This window comes from Tachysurus vachellii, chromosome 1, assembly GCF_030014155.1.
Source record: "Tachysurus vachellii isolate PV-2020 chromosome 1, HZAU_Pvac_v1, whole genome shotgun sequence".
NCBI lineage: Eukaryota > Metazoa > Chordata > Actinopteri > Siluriformes > Bagridae > Tachysurus > Tachysurus vachellii.
The window spans coordinates 17,237,443-17,251,463 of NC_083460.1; the positions used below are offsets into that span (position 1 = coordinate 17,237,443).

Here is a 14,021-nt window from a genome sequence, read left to right on the forward strand (position 1 = left end):
TTTCATGTTATACCTGCTATACCATGCTTTCAAGTGTGTGTAATATATACAAATACATAAACATATCCACACTGTGTGTGTGTGTGTGTGTGTGTGTGTGTGTCTGTATGTATGTATATATATATATATATATATATATATATATATATATATATATATATATATATATATATATATATATATATATATATATATATATATATATATATATATATATCATGGCACAGCAAGTACAGCATAAACATCTTGCGAGATAGACATCAGGAATAAGAGTTCAAGAATTTCTAATGAAAACATTCAGCTGTGGTTGTGTAAACCTCTGTGTTCTCCCTGTGTGCAATCACAGAAGAACATTCCAGATCAGAACATGTAAACAAAAACGCAGTATAACAACAGCTGCATTCGCCTTCCTCTTCATACGCTCACATATAGACACAAAATCCAAAGATAAGATAACATTTATCTTGCTTATCATATGGTAAATATAGGCAAAAAAGTGCACATTTGCAGGCAGTAATGCTCACAATGATTTATAAGCAATTCACTGCTACTGAGCTTAAACAGAAATACTCTATAAAGTGAAAAACCCACAGACTTCAGATACATACTTGACCCAGTATATTATATAAATCACATCTATGCAAACGATTTACACTCAGCCGATCTGCCACATTTTCCCCGCCTCTCAAGTGTAAAGAGTATCAAGCTGTTTTCTGTATGAGGGAGGAACCCTTGTTTTAAGCACAAGGACAGATTCCAAGTAAAGGAATGAGAGCACACAAGAGAGCAGACTCTTGAGATATTAATCCTGCCTGGCTTTGTGAACATTCCTGGGCAGCTCCCTGACTTCACTTCAAAAACTGAGCCTCTTCTCAGAGTTTATTATTATATTTAATCCTAAGCCTGCATTGTTTTTCATTTTAACATGAATTGGTCCTGCTTTGTTTGTCTGGTCCTTGTCTCACTGGTTTGGCAATGTCCAGTGATTTACAGCAGCCCACTGACTACGACTCCAGATACAGTCTCTCAACCAGATGTGGACTGTCCTTCCAGCTGTGTGTTAGCGCTTCCTAACGGTCCATCAACAATTAAAGTAAGTGTTGCTTCATGTGTAGGACCTAAATTGTTAAATGCATGTGTAATGTCATGACAAGTCATTCTATAACTGGAAAAATGCTTTAGCATTTATGGTATCAAAATACACAGACACAGATGATTTTTTCCCCAGTTATACTCAAGTAACTCCTTCTGTTGTACACAGTACAAAACAATCTACTATACATACTTAAAGCCATCGTCTGAGTCCAGACCGTGTCCATAAAAGCACGGCTCTGCGGAGCATCAACAAATTAAAATTATATATAAATTACTTAAATGACCAAATAATTAAGGGGATTTGTGTGTGCAAGTCATGGGTATGTTGTTCAATTCTTCCATTTGCCCTTCTTTGCAGGCAACTGTCCTGTTGCCTCGAGATACTTATTAACAAGGTCCTCTTGAACAGAAGGCAGACAAGGCTGATATCTGCTGTAGTCCATAGTGTATTCTCCTTTCCCCTATGGAAGAAATAGAAATGCTTTAAAGACCTGATGTTATATTTCAACGACAAACAAGTGTTCAAAATTGTAGTGACTGCTGGCAAATGCATACGTATCGTGGCACGACACGCGCAAAGACTTTACACACAACTGCACATAGCTTTAAAAAAACAACATCGAAATATAGAAGAGCTAATTGTTAAACGCTCTTTAAAATATTATTATTAGTATTATTACAGTGCAGTTTATTGTTTAGCTTAAAAATTGGTTTTAAATAGACATGAATGGTCAATATTTTTTTTAAACAGTCTTAAATACCTCAGTGCAAGAACGCAACTCGGTGGAATAACCAAACATGTCGTTGAGGGGAATCTGAAAGAGACACGCAATATTAAGGTTAGGATTCAAGCTACACCTGTATATTTCCAGTGGCTGAATTTGTACTTACATCAGCATAAAGGGTGAAGTAGCCCTCAGACCCGTCTTGTCCAGTGATGACGCCATGACGACGGTTGACCCCTGCAATGACCGGTCCTTGGAATTCATTGGGTGCGACTATCTCCACAGACATGATGGGCTCGAGAAGCACCATGTTAGCATTTTCCATTGCTATTTAAAAATAAAAATAAAAGGAGTGCATCAGTATTCAGGGCAAATGCATTAAAATCTTATCCACAAGTCTTTTGTTCATTAATTTTGCATACTTAAAAAAAAAGAAATAAATAACTGGGCTTAAACTAAAACAGTATCGAGTAAAGACTTCCATGTTTTCCACCGTAAAAGTCCTCAATCTTATCTCATGTTTCAGGGTTTCAGTCTATTCCTACTCAATCAAAATGTAAAAACGAATAGAGTGGATTTACATGCTGACCCTGTTTCATAGCGCCCTCTCCTGCCCGGATAAATGAAATCTCATTGGAGTCCACCATGTGATGTGCTCCGTCGTCCAATACAAATCGCACACCAGATACCTTATGGCCTGTCAGAGGCCCTTTCTCACATGCCTCCTTAAAACCCTACAGGGAACAGAAAAGAAGAAAAAGTTAAGCATGAAGAGTGAAAGCAGAAGAGAGAGAGAGAGAGAGAGAGAGAGAAAAGGCTGCACAAAGACTGTGAGAACAAAGAGTTGAGATTAGGGACAAGGATTTGTTCATAATTCTTGGTTTCTTTTTATACTTTTCAAGGAAACTTCAAGGAGCTTAAGAAAGGTGTGCTTGTAATTCTAATTAGAGCTGGTGATCAATAAAGGCTAATCCTATTCAGAGGCTCTGCCATACTCAAACATCCAGCCCATTTTACAATATTTTGTAGCTTAGTCACAGTACTATTAAATGTCTCCACAGAGCCATTCATAAATAGGACCCGGTCTTGCCTTAATTTCATAACACTGCTCCGGCCGACCCGAAATGTCAAACACGTGGCGTATTTGTAGTCGTGGGTGTTTCACACAATGTGCCATTTCGATCAATCAAAGACAACATAGACTTTGAGTTTATCCCCATTCGGCTCCAGGCTGATTTTCTAGCGTTCCTTGACACCACTACATGCTTTAGAAAGTGTTTCTTTTTCAAACTGACAAACAGGAGTTACCTGGATTATATGGATCAGTGTTGTGCAAGGAAACTGATGAAGAAACTTGCCTTTTCAACAGCAGGCACAAACTGTTTGGGTATGTTGGTGCCAATGGTCCGGTCATCAAATTCAACCTTGGTGTAATTTTCTGCATCCAAAGGTTCCAGTACTCCCACCACTTTACCGTACTGCCCAGACCCCCCGGACTGCTTCTTGTGAGTGAAGTCAAACCTATAAACCAAATAGCAGAACAGCACCAAATGTTTCCCCAATTCTCAAAAAAGAAAAACAAAACAAAAGTCATACGAGGTATCTAAGCAAATTTAATTTAATGTGTATGTGGAAGTCGCATCATGTCACGTCACATCATGTTGACGTTTATTTAATACGATTTTCAGATCATTGTTAATCACTGAGGCTATACAAATACTAAATATCGTATTTGAAGACAAAATGAAATGTGTGGCGCTGAAATATTCTGTAACGATTATAAGTTACAGAGAAGCTAGTGCTTTCTCTTTAAGAGAAGGTGGAGCAGTTAGCAAAGACAGGAAGTAGGAAGGGCATTCCACATGACTGCATCAGCAACCCCGGCACAACCGAGGAAGTTAAACAGATTTAAGACACTCAGTGTGTTCAAGCACCATTGGAATCTTCTGCTACGTTTATTTACCTAGTCCTCATCGTTACTCAAGAGCAACATGATCTGAAAAAAAACAGGCCCAAAGTCCACAAGCTTAGCAACCACACCCTTTCTCTTGTGGTTTTTCTTACCTCTCAGGACATTGTGGATCAGGAAGGGCTGAACATGACTTCAAGAAAACTGAATCCTATATTTTATGAAGCATCGCGGGCAGGCCATGCCATCCAACACTACATCAACACCATCTACGGCTCTCCGTTCAGGCTGTATGCGGTGACCCAAATCCACAATGCAAGAACAGAGGTGAGGCGAGATAGGTGCAAAACCACATCTCCAGCCTGGGATTTACATCAGAAAGACAATTTCTACACTAAGATTGAGTCAAATAAGACTTTTTTTGTGGTTCTGTCTCTCACTGACAGGACATGGGTGAATCTGGGATGAAATACATCGTTGAATTCTCAGTGAAGGACACAGTCGGAGAGGTGAGATCGGTTTTGTTACCATTTATACCTTCGTTGGTCATGTTTGAGACCTCTGGGGTGTAAGAGTGTGTGTGTGTATAAATAGATAAGATTAACCTTTGACCTATTTACCCTACATGAATCTTTCCTACTGTGTATACAGAACAAACACTACTCATTAACATCTATGGTTAAATATTCATTAAATAAGATGCATAAAAAAGACCGATCTGGTAAATATTGTGACAAGAAAAAGTCATTATACTTTTTATTAATTGGTTAATCTAGATGGCCAAACTGAATCTATAAAAATGTTCCCCTTGCCCAAAATCAGCCAAGGAGTTCGTTGCTTCTTGACTTTTGTACCGGAGCTACAAAACTATCGTAATGAAAAGTTACAGATGCTAGTTTAGCAAAATGAAAACTGCATTTGCAAATCATGAGAACTGTGTGGACATACAATTATCTACACAAACGACACCAAAGACCTACGCATAGTAGAACAACCCCCAATACACCATCAACAATAAGCTTATTGATATGGCTGTTCTACTGTGATTGGTAGAAGAATATTTATATTTTTCAAAATACGTTAAGCAGAATTTAGGCTACAAACCCAAACTGTGAAAAACCCGGTTTGTTTAAGTGCATTCATTTAATCTAAAATGCTTACGAATTTCGAACATAAGTATATGAAATGAACTAAAGTATGTTATGCTCCAGAGTTCAGAAGGCCGGTGTTCTGCTGAGGTCCTCTACCCCAGAGGGGAGACGCAGCGTCCACCTCAGGTCCAGTGCTCTTGTGATGGGCTACCTCGTCTCAACACCTCTGATAAGGAGCAGGAATTCTACCAGCAATACAGAGCCAATAGTAATGTAACTGCAAACGATTTACCAGGTATAACCTCAGAACAGGAGCCACATTTATAAATCCACAGAGGTACAGTGGTACTAATCCAAAACTAGAACCATCTTTATCCCGATAGTGTGCTTCGGATCCCCATCAGATAACAGTATATATGGATGATTTGGTGGAGGTTTTATGTAGGTTGTGGGGTAAAGAAATCAATTCCAATGTGGTGCAAAAGAAACACTAACATCACTTAGCGAACAATGGAGAAGTCTGATTTTGACGTTTGGTGAGAAAAAAAATAAAAAATAAAAAAGGTTTAGCGAGTTGCACATGTCATTCTCTCTCTACAGACAGCTACGGTCACATGGAGCCTGATATGGTCCCTTTCTGGAACTTGGGACGCTTGGTTGCTAGCTTTGTCATGCTTAACCAGTCCAATGAAAACACGCTCTACAACTTGGCTCAAGTGTCCAAGCTCCAGCAGCTGGTGAGAGGTTTTTGTTAAAATTGTTAACATATACTGTACTCCATATACTTTACATATTGTCAGTCAAGTAGCAAAAAAATGATCGTAATAAGTCCTTCTTCTTGTTTCCTTGCCTTTCTAACCGTTTCCCTTTGTTTCTCCATTTTAAACATTCCAGAAGAGCGAAGACGACCAGCTAAATTTCGAGTACGAGGTTCTCCTTCATGAAATGGTTTCGCAGGTAACGATAGTCACGTTTTAGTTTACTCTAAAATGCTAATGCTAATGCTATTTAACTGTATTAACATTTTTCCCCAGGAGATAATCCGTTGGAAGCTTCTAATCGCCTGGTCTCCAGCAAAAAGTGTAAAAGTGTTAGAAAGTGAACTGCTGCCACGATGCCGGTGCAACTAAAACCCTCAAGCTTTTCCTAAATCACTAGTAAAATTAATATCCACTTAATCATCATTTCTAAGGAGAAAAACATGACAGTAAATTTGCTGATTGAAAAGCCTGCCACGATTTACCTACAGTCCTAATAACAGGATTGATGCTTAGTAAATAAATAAGCAAGCTACTTCAACCACGACTGGTATTGATTCACGCTAACATTTTTTACAGGGGTAACATCTATGTGTTGAAAGTAGCACCTAGCATTTATAGCAAAAGGTGCATGTGAAATGTAGCGACAAATGGAAAATATTAGCCATTAAAAAAAGCATTAGATTTTCCAAGCAAGTATAAATGGCTAAACTGGAAACATGATGGTTGCTGGGAAACAGCACGAACGAACAAGTATGATTGACACCCGTAACTGGCGTTGGAAAGTGTGTTTAAATCACTCACAACCTTGAATAATAATCTTGTGTTTGGTTGAATTTATAGTGTTTGTTTGACAATTTGAAATAGGTTTAAGTTTTGCTGTAAACAACCACTAACTGGGGAAAAAACTACCCAAAATATATGTATTAAGGTAGAAAAGAATAATAAAAATGTGATGTGTTTCATCCATAAAACCTGTTCTATCATCTTAATATAAAATATTGCTTAATGTTACATGAGCAGTGTAGTACTGTAGGAATGTGGTAGCTTAGGTGTTGGGTTACTGATCAGAAGGTCATGAGTTCGAATCCCAGAGCCCCCAAGCTGCCACTCCTGGGGCCCTGAACAAGGCCCTTGACTTTGAATTGCTCAGCTGTATAAATGAGATGTAAGTCGGTCTGGATTATTTGGATTAGTGCGTCTACCAAATGTCATAAATACTACTTGGTGCTTACTTACTTAAATAGTACTTTCTTAGTAAACGGTACTTACGGCACAGGGCTGGTCACAGACTCTCTGAAGGCCACTTTAGGTTTCCCCATCACACATGAGCAGTTATACTCTCTTTCCATTCTCTACAACACAAATCAATCCTATTCATTGACTTTTCCCAACAGCAAGGCAAATCTTATTTATTCTTAAATTCAATAGTCCACAAGTGAACAATCTGATTCGTTAGCTTTGACTGTTGTGTTTGCTCACAGGACCAGAGTGCAGTTAAAGCACCAGTGCAGATATTCTTATGCTAATTAGTACAGCTAAAACTTCAAGAGGAATGAATTTTAACAGAAAAAAGCTTCAACTCAGAATCATCCTTCCTTGACCTGCCTTTAGGCTTTTGCAGAACATTTTGTTGTTCGTTGAATGTTGAAAACACACACACACACACACACACACACACACACACACACACACACACACACACACACCTTGACCTCACTTTTTAATTAAACGCCAAGTACACTTAAGTTTTAAACCATTAAGTTATCGGATTAATCGTTATTTGAAATAATAGATCATAATAACAAACACTCAGACAAGATTGCAGTCCATTTAATAAGAAATATTAAAACTATCTAAGGGATGTCATGCTGTACCTGGGAGTAGATTTCCAGATGCAACTCTCCCATGCCTGAGATAATGGTTTCCTTGCTCTCCGTGTCAAAATGCACCCTGAAAGTGGGATCCTCTCTGGTGAAGCGGTTGATGCCTTTGGAGAATTTGTCCAAGTCATTCTAAAGGAACCCGAGGACATAGCGGTTATGTGCTGTATGTTTTATATTTATGTATGCGTCAGTGGTATAGACCTAAATGCAGCACTTACTTTATTAACTGGTTTTATAGCCATTGAGATGACAGGCTCAGGGATATGTATAGACTCCTGTTAAGCACACAAAATAAAGTCAAGGTCATTTTTATACATTCAGTATCTGATTATTGGCTTTCTAACTTAATTAAATATAACAACGCTATATAAATAACTACATGCAACTGTGGCATTTTCTTCTCATTAATTATTTTAAATCTGTCTTAGGTCATTTGCACCACCGTGTATTACATGTAGAGTTTCACGTACCATCGAGAGGTTGGTGCTCGTGCGAGCTGTAAAGGTGTCTCCGCTGGCACAGTCGATCCCGAACAGGGCGCAGATGTCACCTGCGTACATTTCCTCTACATCCTTCAAATAATACGAACGAAAAACATAGAGAAGTTTCTCAGGGGACTTACAAACTGATACACATTTAAAGAAAAATAAAAAAGATTTCTTGGCAATATAAAATGATCTGAATAAAAACAGATTGTAATTTAAAAAAAAATAATAAATTAGAAAAATCCCACAGAATTATAAAGGAAATAAAACCATAATGCAGTGGATGCAACACTCTCCAAAATTAACTTATTTATTCTACTCATTTATTTGAATATTGTGGGCAGTGATGAGTTGCATAGATCCTCAAATTATTTTTCTTCTTCTTTTTTTTTTTTTTTTTACCCAAAATACATGGCATGGCATTTTAAAATACACACAGATCTTTGGTATGGTCACTTTTATGTAATGCAGATTATTTTAAAGCAAAGCATTACAAAAAAACCAATGAAACTGAGCCTGTATCATGCATGGACACACGTTCTCACCTCCATCTGATCTGCGTGGAGGCGCACCAGCCTCTGCACACGCACCCTCTTGGTTGTGCGAGTGTTGTAAATGTACTCGCCCTTCTTTAGGCAGCCCTGATACACACGCACATAGGTCAGCTGGCCAAAGCGTCCAGCCTATGCACACACACACACACACACAGTGAGACAAAATAACACAAAACTAAAAGCAGCACTATCCACACAATTTGGGCATACAGCTTCTAGCACTTTTATGAAATTTCAACTCTATTGTAATTGTTAGTAAATACACACAGAATTCTAAGATTTTACCTCTAGTTTGAAGGCTAAACCCACAAAAGGCTTTGTGTCATCTCTGTTTGAATCCATCAGGATCTTACTGCTATTACTCGATTCCCTGTATCCACACAGATGAAATTAAAATGCATTAAATCTCTATTTCACAGAGCACTTAAAGCCAACCGGGATTTACAACGTGGCCGATGACAGTCGCTTTAACTCTTTACTTTTCTCTCGCTGCTTACACAAAAGCTCGATCCTTAAACGAGGATGATTTTTAAGAGGAGACGGCGAGGTGGAAACAGACTGTAAGTATTGAGCTGAGACTCACTCATTGTTGAGGATGCCGTAGTTGTTGACCTCGCTGGGGTTAGGCAGGTAATCAAGCACAGCGTCCAGCAGGGGCTGAACACCTTTGTTTTTCAAAGCACTGCCCACCAGGACCGGAGAGAAGGAGCGCTGTATAGTGACCCTGCGCACAGCCGCCTGAAACACACACACACACACACAGTGAAAACAGTACAGTAATTTAATTACCGTAAATGCTGGATCAGGTAGGTGTGTGTGTTGGACATCAGCTACTTTTTATGCAACAGCAAATATTCAAAGTAAATATTAGGTAAATAGATCATCATCAGCAGGAGTGTTTAAAAGTACAGCAGCCTTTAATTTTACCCAAAATACACAAATTATTGAGTACTGTGCATCTGAAACGTCACTAAATACCACTCTTGTTGTCATGTTGACCCCCTGATGTCAAACTATCCATATCCAAAGTTTTTAACTTTAAGATTAAATGGCAATGACTGGAAAGCAACAGGACTGACCTTAAGGTCACCAACAGTGGGAATTCTCTCCTCCAGAAACATCTCTCCCAGTGTTTCGTCAGCATTCGCTACACACTCCACCAGCTCTTGCCTGCGCTCAGCCGCCTCCGCTCGCATCTCGGCTGGGATCTCATCAAAACGGACGTTCTGGCTAAGAGCAGGACAGAGACAGACAGGAGTGAGACATAGAGTTCAGGTGTAAGTCTAGTTTAGACGTTCTGACGTTAAACACCAATACTTCGTGACATGACACAGGACCCACCCTGCACAACTTGAGTCAAGTGTATCTTACAATTCGTGGGTCAGTAATCTAAATTTAATTCACTCGATCATAGCAGCCTTACCCACAAGGACCTTCAAAGTAGATGCTGCGTTCCTCAATGAGGTCAATGATTCCTTGCAGGTCTCCTTCCAGCCCGATGGGGATGTTGACAAATGCTGCATTATGATTCAGTTTGGTCCTGAAAGGGAATGAGAACCCATTCATCACAGAGTCTGATCCCAAAAAAAAAACATCCATCTGTCTTGTAAGCATCCATCTTTGGCCTCTGAGACAAACAACAGTGTAAGTGTGTCTCCTTCTCACCTATTACAGGAATTCTACATAATAAGTAACATGTCATGGAGTACTGCTTATTAATGCTGGACCTCACCTGAGCTGTTTCAGTGCCCGGTACGGGTTTGCTCCCATACGGTCCAGCTTGTTGATGAAGGTGAGGAAGGGCACGTTGTAGCGCTTCATCTGCCTGTTGACGGTCATGGTCTGACACTGCACTCCTCCCACAGCACACAGAACCAGCACAGCGCCGTCCAGAACCCGCAGCGCCCTCTCCACCTCAATAGTGAAGTCAACATGACCTGCAGGAAGAAGAAAAAAAATAAACATGCGATGCTGCGGATTTAGATATCTGTAGCTCTGTTATCCCATAACGACATTCCATGTCCTGGTCTTTCTCTAACCTGGTGTGTCAATGATGTTGATGTTGTGCTGATTCCAGATTGTGTACGTGGCTGCCGATTGGATGGTGATTCCCCGCTGCCTCTCCAGCTCCATAGAGTCCATGACCGCACCGACTCCATCTTTGCCCTTGACCTGAAGTATGGCAATGACAAAAAAACACAATCAATCTGTGTTACGCTTTAAATGTCATAGTTAAAGTCTGTTTTATAACTGTAAAATAACCAGACTTACCAGTAATTAACAACAAAAAAAAGAAAAATAACTTAATATGTGCTTACTTCATGCATTTCTGCTATTCTACCAGTATAGTACAGCACACGCTCCGTTAGCGTCGTCTTTCCAGAGTCGATGTGTGCTGAGATACCGATGTTGCGGATCATTTCATTTGGGACAATTGCAGACGAACACGGCCGGCAAATATTAATTAACACCTAAAACACAGTGCCAAAGATGGGAAGCTGTATCATTTAGAAAAGGATTATTAGCAACATTTTTAGCAATGATACACCATAGAAAAATCTTCCCTATCCTGTTTGGGATGCTGCTTGGAAACTGTAACAGTTTATAAATGTCTCACTACTAAATTTAGGAGAAGGTTGTGGAGGAAAAGCAAAAGAAATGTAGTCTTCCCAAGAGCCTTGCGCATGAGTTCTGCTTTTGGAATTTTGCATCAGTTTTAACAAGTCATGGAAGCTTAATCTTTTACAACAACAACAACAATCTCTAAAAGATAAGCAGTTACACTAAAGACAATTTGATCGTCTACTCTCCTTTTTCTCGTTGCGGTGTTCAGCTACGATGTTACATTATGCTATAGATTGCAATAAATGTTTCATGTCATAATGTGTCATAAACCACATCTACATGAAACATCTGTATCACTGAAGGACCGGATGTGATTAAAATGCTATATCTATTCAGGGAAACCTGAGATTTTTGAGACCTCCCTCACTTCTTATTCATACATTTTGTAGCTTTGTCAAGGTTTTATGACGTTTTAATGCCAAACACATCCTCAGTGACTGATGGTGTGAGTGAATATTGAATGTGATTTTTCTTTATAATATTCCTTTAACTGGAACAATTGGGGGGGGGGGCGACACAGAAAGAGAGAGAGACAGAGAGAGAGAGAGAGACACAGAAAGAGAGAGAGACACAGAAAGAGAGAGAGACACAGAAAGAGAGAGAGACAGAAAGAGAGAGAGAGAGAGAGAGAGAGAGAGAGAGAGAGAGAGAGAGAGAGACACAGAAAGAGAGAGAGAGACACAGAAAGAGAGAGAGAGAGAGAGAGAGAGAGAGAGAGAGAGAGACACAGAGAGAGAGAGACACAGAGAGAGAGAGAGAGAGAGAGAGAGAGAGAGAGAGAGAGAGAGAGAGAGACAGAAAGAGAGAGAGAGAGAGAGAGAGAGAGACAGAAAGAGAGAGAGAGACAGAAAGAGAGAGAGACAGAGAGAGAGACAGAAAGAGAGAGAGACAGAGAGAGAGAGACAGAAAGAGAGAGAGACAGAGAGAGAGAGAGACAGAGAGAGAGAGAGAGAGAGAGAGAGAGAGAGAGAGAGAGAGAGAGAGAGAGAGAGAAAGAAAGAGAGACACACACAGAAAGAGACACAGAAAGAGAGAGAGAGTTACAGAGCAGAAATCAACTGAACAACAAAGAAAATGTTGAATACCGACTGTAACTGTTGACCTTTTTAAGGCTGTGACCAGTTACTGTGACTCTACAGCAGTGCAGCTTAAACTTATAACTTAAATATGCAAATCAACACAAACCTGTTTCGCCTTCCTATTGGCTGCATTTAGGAAATTCAGATGATTTAAAGCGAGGCTCGCTTTTAATAGGCGCATTTTGGGTGCGTTTGTAAACCTGAAGCTTCGAAGATCCCAGAGATGAACTGAACTGATGTCAGGCTGAAAGTCACGCCGGCTGAGCCGAACAGATCCCACTTCCTGTAACAAGGCACGCGTACAAACCCTTTTTACAGCGCCACACAGTGGTACGGATGAATTGTTCAGTAAACTAAACTCATTTCTTACTTTTACAGTGTTTTATTTAAAAAATAAAAAAAAAAAAATAAGAATAATTATGGGCCTGGAAACCATGGAAACCATTAAAATGTCTAACTCAGATAATTAACTATTGTCTAATATAAATAAAGAGACTATTTATTTATCTTTATAAATAAAGACACCAATTTCACATTTTTATTGCACCTTAAATCTGTTTTCTTTGCCTGGAGAGGAAAAAATGACAAATATAAGTAACAAATAGTAAATAACTAAGTTTATAAGAAGGTTTGTAGAGAAAGGTTTTATTGATCATGTATCGGCTCTTTATATTATAATTTGTGAAGCACAGATAAAAAAAAAAAGTCACTAAACAGACACATTTCTAATTCCTATAGTTAAAATAAATATAAACTAATACTTAAAACAATGCACTTCATTTTAATGCATTCTATACCGCATTTAAAAAGACATAGACGTGTTGTGACCAGCAGATGGCGCCATAACACCTTATATTCAAGGAGTGAACAGAATACAAGTCAAGTCAAGTCAGGAAGCTTTTATTGTCATTTCAACCATATATAGCTGTTGCAGTACACAGTGACATGGGACAACGTTTCTCCAGGATCATGAAGCTACACAAAGCAAAGACAGAGCTATAAGGACTTAGTAAGTTAGTCCTAGATACATAAAGTGCAACCTGGTGTAAACAGTGCAGGACAAGACAAGCAAGACAGACAAGACAGTGCAGGACAAAAGACAATGCAAACAAAAAAATTACAAGACAATACAAAACATACAAAAAAGACAATAAACAAGAGACAACAGACAGAAACAGCGGTGACCAGTGTAAATACTGTATGTTCAACAATAAAAAAATTGTGTTTGTAGATTAACTATTATAGATGAAATTTAAGTAAAGATTATTCCCACCCATACAAACAATACTCTATATCAGAGGTATTCAACTAAAATTTAAAGAGGTCCAGTAAGAGAAAATTTCTTGAAGCAAAGGTCCGGAAGATCATAATGTCTCACTAGTTAGTGTGATATATATTTAAGTAGCCTAGTAGTTGTATCAACATCTGCAAGCAATCAATACCTGACTGTCAAATAAATTCACTACAATTCAAAAACTTTTTGACAATATTTATTGTCACGTAACATAGAACTGAACACATGTATGATTGTAGATATGTATAACATTCTCTCATTAAATAAATAAAAGTAGGGCTACATTAAAATAAGAGAAAATAAATAAAATGTGAAAATTGTGTATGTTTAAATAAAATGCTTAACTTTCCCTTTTATATCTCAGTGAGAGAACTGAGCTCTAGCTTGGCTTGGCAGGATGTTAAACCTGGGCTTGAATGGAGTCAGGGCCGCTCTCATACACACGTGGAGGTGCTCATTAGTGACCCTGGAAGCATATTTAGTTTGGATTATGTTAATTGTAGAGAAAGCTGCCTCGCAG

At 38.9% G+C, this 14,021-nt stretch overlaps 2 protein-coding genes across 3 annotated transcripts in view; one reads left to right on the plus strand and one right to left on the minus strand.

Moving 5' to 3' along the window:
- Window positions 1-603: 603 nt before the first annotated feature.
- Window positions 604-12,485, minus strand: gfm1 (G elongation factor, mitochondrial 1). The gene is made up of 18 exons (XM_060875169.1): window positions 12,314-12,485; window positions 10,822-10,974; window positions 10,543-10,675; window positions 10,236-10,440; window positions 9,927-10,043; window positions 9,583-9,733; window positions 9,087-9,241; window positions 8,789-8,873; window positions 8,495-8,632; window positions 7,935-8,036; window positions 7,683-7,739; window positions 7,456-7,593; window positions 6,851-6,933; window positions 3,179-3,341; window positions 2,410-2,554; window positions 1,987-2,147; window positions 1,857-1,910; window positions 604-1,556 (listed from the first exon to the last, which is right to left on the minus strand). Exons 1-18 carry the CDS (start codon window positions 12,386-12,388, stop codon window positions 1,425-1,427), a joined length of 2,247 nt encoding a protein of 748 aa, XP_060731152.1. The 5' UTR covers window positions 12,389-12,485; the 3' UTR covers window positions 604-1,424.
- The window catches only part of lxn (latexin), a 104,682-nt gene continuing 91,586 nt past the window's right edge, over window positions 926-14,021 (plus strand). Inside the window, exons 1-7 of one of the 2 annotated variants that reach the window (XM_060875227.1) lie at window positions 926-1,093; window positions 3,892-4,056; window positions 4,176-4,238; window positions 4,941-5,115; window positions 5,421-5,557; window positions 5,715-5,777; window positions 5,855-5,948. In XM_060875227.1, coding sequence (XP_060731210.1) covers window positions 926-1,093; window positions 3,892-4,056; window positions 4,176-4,238; window positions 4,941-5,115; window positions 5,421-5,557; window positions 5,715-5,777; window positions 5,855-5,948 — 865 coding nt within the window. Of the gene's footprint in view, window positions 1,094-3,891; window positions 4,057-4,175; window positions 4,239-4,940; window positions 5,116-5,420; window positions 5,558-5,714; window positions 5,778-5,854; window positions 6,120-14,021 lie in introns of those variants that run through there. The other variant, XM_060875219.1, reaches the window with a different exon arrangement.

What these genes read in the sequence shown, in the direction of transcription:
- gfm1 (XM_060875169.1), bottom strand. Translation starts at nt 12,388, where the DNA reads ATGCGCCTATTAAAAGCGAGCCTCGCTTTAAATCATCTGAATTTCCTA. An exon ending in TACGGCATCCTCAACAATGA is followed by an intron (nt 8,874 to 9,086) that starts GTGAGTCTCAGC and finishes GTGTGGATACAG; the next exon opens with GGAATCGAGTAATAGCAGTA. An exon ending in CGAGCACCAACCTCTCGATG is followed by an intron (nt 7,740 to 7,934) that starts GTACGTGAAACT and finishes TGTGCTTAACAG; the next exon opens with GAGTCTATACATATCCCTGA.